Below are 7,487 nucleotides of genomic sequence, written 5' to 3'. Positions count from 1 at the left end.
TTTTTCAGAATGTTCATAGGTGTATGTTTACATATGTGTGTATGTCTCTTTATGTGTGTGTGCCTCTCTCTATATATATATATATATGTGTGTGTGTGTGTGTGCTGAAGTCAGCCAGCCAGCCAGGCAGTAGGCAGGGCTAGGGGAGAAGATAGCGGGGAACGGCTAGCGGGGAGCGGCTAGCGGGGAACGGCTAGCGGGGAACGGCTAGCGGGGAGCGGCTAGCGGGGAACGGCTAGCGGGGAGCGGCTAGCGGGGAGCAGCTAGCGGGGAGCAGCTAGCGGGGAGCAGCTAGCGGGGAGCAGCTAGCGAGGAGCAGCTAGCGGGGAGCAGCTAGCGGCAGCTAGCGGGGAGCAGCTAGCGGGGAGCAGCTAGCGGGGAGCAGCGAGCGGGGAGCAGCGAGCGGGGAGCAGCGAGCGGGGAGCAGCTAGCGGGGAGCAGCTAGCGGGGAGCAGCAGGGTATCTGGGGTTCAGAGGTCAGTGGTGGATTTGAAGGTCAGGTCCTGGATACGGCTGGTGTTACAGCTCTTACAGAGGACATGGCCGTCCAGAGGGTAACAGCCCTGGTTGTCCCCTTCAGACAGCAGAGAGCCACAGTCCTGAAGAGAGAGAGAGACACACACACACACACACACACACACACACACACACACACACACACACACACACACACACAAACAGAGAGACACACACACACAAACAGAGACACACACACAATGTCATGATATGGTTACACACACCTGCGTATCACACACACAACGATACTAGTCTACACACACACACACACACACACACAAAAAGTCCTGATACACATGAACAAAGACATCAGTGTTTTGTGAGTCTGTGTGCATGGCTTGGCTAAGATGCACACAGGGAACAAAGCTATTTTCAGCTAGTAGAGGGGAGACCATAAAGGATGGCTGGAAATAGATCCCGCCTCAATGCTTTATAATACATTATACATGGAGGTGAGGACTATCCTACATTATACATGGAGGTGAGGACTTGGAGGTGAGGACTATCATACATTATACATGGAGGTGAGGACTATCATACATTATACATGGAGGTGAGGACTATCATACATTATACATGGAGGTGAAGACTATCATACATTATACATGGAGGTTAGGACTTTATCATACATTATACATGGAGGTGAGGACTTTATCATACATTATACATGGAGGTGAGGACTATCATACATTATACATGGAGGTGAGGACTATCATACATTATACATGGAGGTTAGGACTTTATCATACATTATACATGGAGGTGAGGACTTTATCATACATTATACATGGAGGTGAGGACTATCATACATTATACATGGAGGTGAGGACTTTATCATACATTATACATGGAGGTGAGGACTTTATCATACATTATACATGGAGGTGAGGACTTTATCATACATTATACATGGAGGTGAGGACTATCATACATTATACATGGAGGTGAGGACTTTATCATACATTATACATGGAGGTGAGGACTTTATCATACATTATACATGGAGGTGAGGACTTTATCATACATTATACATGGAGGTGAGGACTTTATCATACATTATACATGGAGGTGAGGACTTTATCATACATTATACATGGAGGTGAGGACTATCATACATTATATATGGAGGTGAGGACTTTATCATACATTATACATGGAGGTGAGGACTATCATACATTATACATGGAGGTGAGGACTATCATACATTATACATGGAGGTGAGGACTATCATACATTATATATGGAGGTGAGGACTATCATACATTATATATGGAGGTGAGGACTTTATCATACATTATACATGGAGGTGAGGACTATCATACATTATACATGGAGGTGAGGACTATCATACATTATACATGGAGGTGAGGACTATCATACATTATACATGGAGGTGAGGACTTTATCATACACGGAGGTGAGGACTTTATCATACACGGAGGTGAGGACTATCATACATTATACATGGAGGTGAGGACTATCATACATTATATATGAGGTGAGGACTATCATACATTATATATGAGGTGAGGACTATCATACATTATACATGGAGGTGAGGATAGACATACTGACATAGAGTACTGTAAAAAAATTTTTTTACAAACACACACCTCAGAGGTAACACTGTATAGTAGATACACACCTCACAGAGGTAACACTGTATAGTAGATACACACCTCACAGAGGTAACACTGTATAGTAGATACACACCTCAGCAGTAAAATTGTACAGTAGATACACACCTCACAGAGGTAACACTGTATAGTAGATACACACCTCAGCAGGTAAAATTGTACAGTAGATACACACCTCACAGAGGTAACACTGTATATTAGATACACACCTCAGCAGGTAAAATTGTATAGTAGATACACACCTCACAGCGGTAACACTATAGATGCACACCTCACAGAGGTAACACTGTATAGTAGATACACACCTCACAGAGGTAACACTGTATAGTAGATACACAACTCACAGAGGTAACACTGTATAGTAGATACACACCTCACAGTGGTAACACTATGGATACACACCTCACAGAGGTAACACTGTATAGTAGATACACACCTCACAGAGGTAACACTGTATAGTAGATACACACCTCACAGTGGTAACACTGTAAAGTAGATACACACCTCACAGAGGTAACACTGTATAGTAGATACACACCTCACAGCGGTAACACTATAGATACACAACTCACAGAGGTAACACTGTATAGTAGATACACAACTCACAGAGGTAACACTGTAAAGTAGATACACACCTCACAGAGGTAACACTATAGATACACACCTCACAGAGGTAACACTATAGATACACACCTCACAGAGGTAACACTGTAGATACACACCTCAGAGGTAACACTGTATAGTAGATACACACCTCACAGAGGTAACGCTGTATAGTAGATACACACCTCACAGCGGTAACACTATAGATACACACCTCACAGAGGTAACACTGTATAGTAGATACACACCTCACAGCGGTAACACTATAGATACACACCTCACAGAGGTAACACTGTATAGTAGATACACACCTCAGAGTGGTAACACTATAGATACACACCTCACAGAGGTAACACTATATAGTAGATACACACCTCACAGAGGTAACACTGTAGATACACACCTCACAGAGGTAACACTGTATAGTAGATACACACCTCACAGTGGTAACACTGTAAAGTAGATACACACCTCACAGAGGTAACACTGTATAGTAGATACACACCTCACAGCGGTAACACTATAGATACACAGCTCACAGAGGTAACACTGTATAGTAGATACACAACTCACAGAGGTAACACTGTAAAGTAGATACACACCTCACAGCGGTAACACTATAGATACACACCTCACAGAGGTAACACTGTATAGTAGATACACACCTCAGAGTGGTAACACTATAGATACACACCTCACAGAGGTAACACTATATAGTAGATACACACCTCACAGAGGTAACACTGTAGATACACACCTCACAGAGGTAACACTGTATAGTAGATACACACCTCACAGTGGTAACACTGTAAAGTAGATACACACCTCACAGAGGTAACACTGTATAGTAGATACACACCTCACAGCGGTAACACTATAGATACACAGCTCACAGAGGTAACACTGTATAGTAGATACACAACTCACAGAGGTAACACTGTAAAGTAGATACACACCTCACAGAGGTAACACTATAGATACACACCTCACAGCGGTAACACTGTAGATACACACCTCACAGAGGTAACACTGTAGATACACAACTCACAGTGGTAACACTGTATAGTAGATACACACCTCACTGCGGTAACACTGTATAGTAGATACACACCTCACAGAGGTAACACTATAGATACACACCTCACAGCGGTAACACTGTAGATACACACCTCACAGAGGTAACACTGTAGATACACAACTCACAGAGGTAACACTGTATAGTAGATACACACCTCACAGCGGTAACACTGTATAGTAGATACACACCTCACAGAGGTAACACTGTATAGTAGATACACACCTCAGCAGTAAAATTGTACAGTAGATACACACCTCACAGAGGTAACACTGTATAGTAGATACACACCTCACAGAGGTAACACTGTAGATACACACCTCACAGAGGTAACACTGTATAGTAGATACACACCTCACAGAGGTAACACTGTATAGTAGATACACACCTCAGCAGTAAAATTGTACAGTAGATACACACCTCACAGAGGTAACACTGTATAGTAGATACACACCTCACAGCGGTAACACTGTAGATACACACCTCACAGAGGTAACACTGTATAGTAGATACACACCTCACAGTGGTAACACTGTAAAGTAGATACACACCTCACAGAGGAAACACTGTATAGTAGATACACACCTCACAGAGGTAACGCTGTATAGTAGATACACACATCACAGCGGTAACACTATAGATACACACCTCACAGAGGTAACACTGTATAGTAGATACACACCTCACAGTGGTAACACTGTAGATACACACCTCACAGAGGTAACACTGTATAGTAGATACACACCTCACAGTGGTACTGTATAGTAGATACACACTTCACAGAGGTAACACTGTAAAGTAGATACACACCTCACAGAGGTAACACTGTATAGTAGATACACACCTCATAGTGGTAACACTGTAAAGTAGATACACACCTCACAGAGGTAACACTGTATAGTAGATACACACCTCACAGAGGTAACGCTGTATAGTAGATACACACCTCACAGCGGTAACACTATAGATACACACCTCACAGAGGTAACACTGTATAGTAGATACACACCTCACAGTGGTAACACTGTAGATACACACCTCACAGAGGTAACACTGTATAGTAGATACACACCTCACAGGGGTAACACTATAGATACACACCTCACAGAGGTAACACTGTATAGTAGATAAACACCTCACAGAGGTAACACTGTAGATACACACCTCACAGAGGTAACACTGTATAGTAGATACACACCTCACAGCGGTAACACTATAGATACACAACTCACAGAGGTAACACTGTATAGTAGATACACAACTCACAGAGGTAACACTGTAAAGTAGATACACACCTCACAGAGGTAACACTGTAGATACACACCTCACAGAGGTAACACTGTATAGTAGATACACACCTCACAGTGGTAACACTGTAAAGTAGATACACACCTCACAGCGGTAACACTGTATAGTAGATACACACCTCACAGAGGTAACACTGTATAGTAGATACACACCTCAGAGTGGTAACACTATAGATACACACCTCACAGAGGTAACACTGTATAGTAGATACACACCTCACAGAGGTAACACTGTATTGTAGATACACACCTCACAGAGGTAACACTGTAGATACACACCTCACAGAGGTAACACTGTATAGTAGATACACACCTCACAGAGGTAACACTGTAGATACACACCTCACTGAGGTAACACTGTATAGTAGATACACACCTCACAGCGGTAACACTATAGATACACAACTCACAGAGGTAACACTGTATAGTAGATACACAACTCACAGCGGTAACACTGTAAAGTAGATACACACCTCACAGAGGTAACACTGTATAGTAGATACACACCTCACAGTGGTAACACTGTATAGTAGATACACACCTCACAGCGGTAACACTGTAAAGTAGATACACACCTCACAGAGGTAACACTGTATAGTAGATACACACCTCACAGAGGTAACACTGTAGATACACACCTCACAGCGGTAACACTGTAGATACACACCTCACAGAGGTAACACTGTATAGTAGATACACACCTCACAGAGGTAACACTGTAGATACACAACTCACAGCGGTAACACTGTAGATACACACCTCACAGAGGTAACACTATAGATACACACCTCACAGAGGTAACACTGTATAGTAGATACACACCTCACAGCGGTAACACTGTAGATACACACCTCACAGAGGTAACACTGTATAGTAGATACACACCTCACAGAGGTAACACTATAGATACACACCTCACAGAGGTAACACTGTATAGTAGATACACACCTCACAGCGGTAACACTATAGATACACACCTCACAGAGGTAACACTGTATAGTAGATACACACCTCACAGAGGTAACACTGTATAGTAGATACACAACTCACAGAGGTAACACTATAGATACACACCTCACAGAGGTAACACTGTATAGTAGATACACACCTCACAGAGGTAACACTATAGATACACACCTCACAGAGGTAACACTGTATAGTAGATACACACCTCACAGAGGTAACACTATAGATACACACCTCACAGAGGTAACACTGTATAGTAGATACACACCTCACAGCGGTAACACTATAGATACACACCTCACAGAGGTAACACTATAGATACACACCTCACAGAGGTAACACTGTAGATACACACCTCACAGCGGTAACACTGTATAGTAGATACACACCTCACAGAGGTAACACTATAGATACACACCTCACAGAGGTAACACTATAGATACACACCTCACAGAGGTAACGCTGTATAGTAGATACACACCTCACAGAGGTAACACTGTAGATACACACCTCACAGCGGTAACACTGTATAGTAGATACACACCTCACAGAGGTAACACTGTAGATACACACCTCACAGAGGTAACACCGTATAGTAGATACACACCTCACAGAGGTAACGCTGTATAGTAGATACACACCTCACAGCGGTAACACTATAGATACACACCTCACAGAGGTAACACTGTATAGTAGATACACAACTCACAGAGGTAACACTGTATAGTAGATACACAACTCACAGAGGTAACACTATAGATACACACCTCACAGAGGTAACACTATAGATACACACCTCACAGAGGTAACACTGTAGATACACACCTCACAGCGGTAACACTGTATAGTAGATACACACCTCACAGAGGTAACGCTGTATAGTAGATACACACCTCACAGCGGTAACACTATAGATACACACCTCACAGAGGTAACACTGTATAGTAGATACACAACTCACAGAGGTAACACTGTAGATACACACCTCACAGCGGTAACACTGTATAGTAGATACACACCTCACAGTGGTAACACTGTAGATACACACCTCACAGAGGTAACACTGTATAGTAGATACACACCTCACAGAGGTAACACTGTATAGTAGATACACACCTCACAGAGGTAACACTGTATAGTAGATACACACCTCACAGAGGTAACACTGTAGATACACACCTCACAGAGGTAACACTGTATAGTAGATACACACCTCACAGTGGTAACACTGTATAGTAGATACACACCTCACAGCGGTAACACTGTAAAGTAGATACACACCTCACAGAGGTAACACTGTATAGTAGATACACACCTCACAGAGGTAACACTGTAGATACACACCTCACAGCGGTAACACTGTAGATACACACCTCACAGAGG

The 7,487-nt window shown here is 42.8% G+C and overlaps 1 protein-coding gene across 5 annotated transcripts in view; it reads right to left on the bottom strand.

Annotated features, from left to right (window-relative positions):
- Positions 1-376: 376 nt before the first annotated feature.
- Positions 377-7,487, bottom strand: part of LOC115158899 (lipoma-preferred partner homolog) — a 357,166-nt gene continuing 350,055 nt past the window's right edge. For all 5 annotated transcript variants that reach the window (XM_029708324.1, XM_029708325.1, XM_029708322.1 and 2 more), the window contains one exon: positions 377-599. In XM_029708324.1, coding sequence (XP_029564184.1) covers positions 471-599 — 129 coding nt within the window. In that variant the 3' untranslated portion in view covers positions 377-470. The remainder of the gene's footprint in view (positions 600-7,487) is intronic.

Source organism: Salmo trutta, chromosome 22 (assembly GCF_901001165.1).
Source record: "Salmo trutta chromosome 22, fSalTru1.1, whole genome shotgun sequence".
Classification (NCBI taxonomy): domain Eukaryota; kingdom Metazoa; phylum Chordata; class Actinopteri; order Salmoniformes; family Salmonidae; genus Salmo; species Salmo trutta.
Note: the sequence above shows the minus strand (reverse complement) of the source record. Positions and strands in the feature narration are given on the sequence as shown.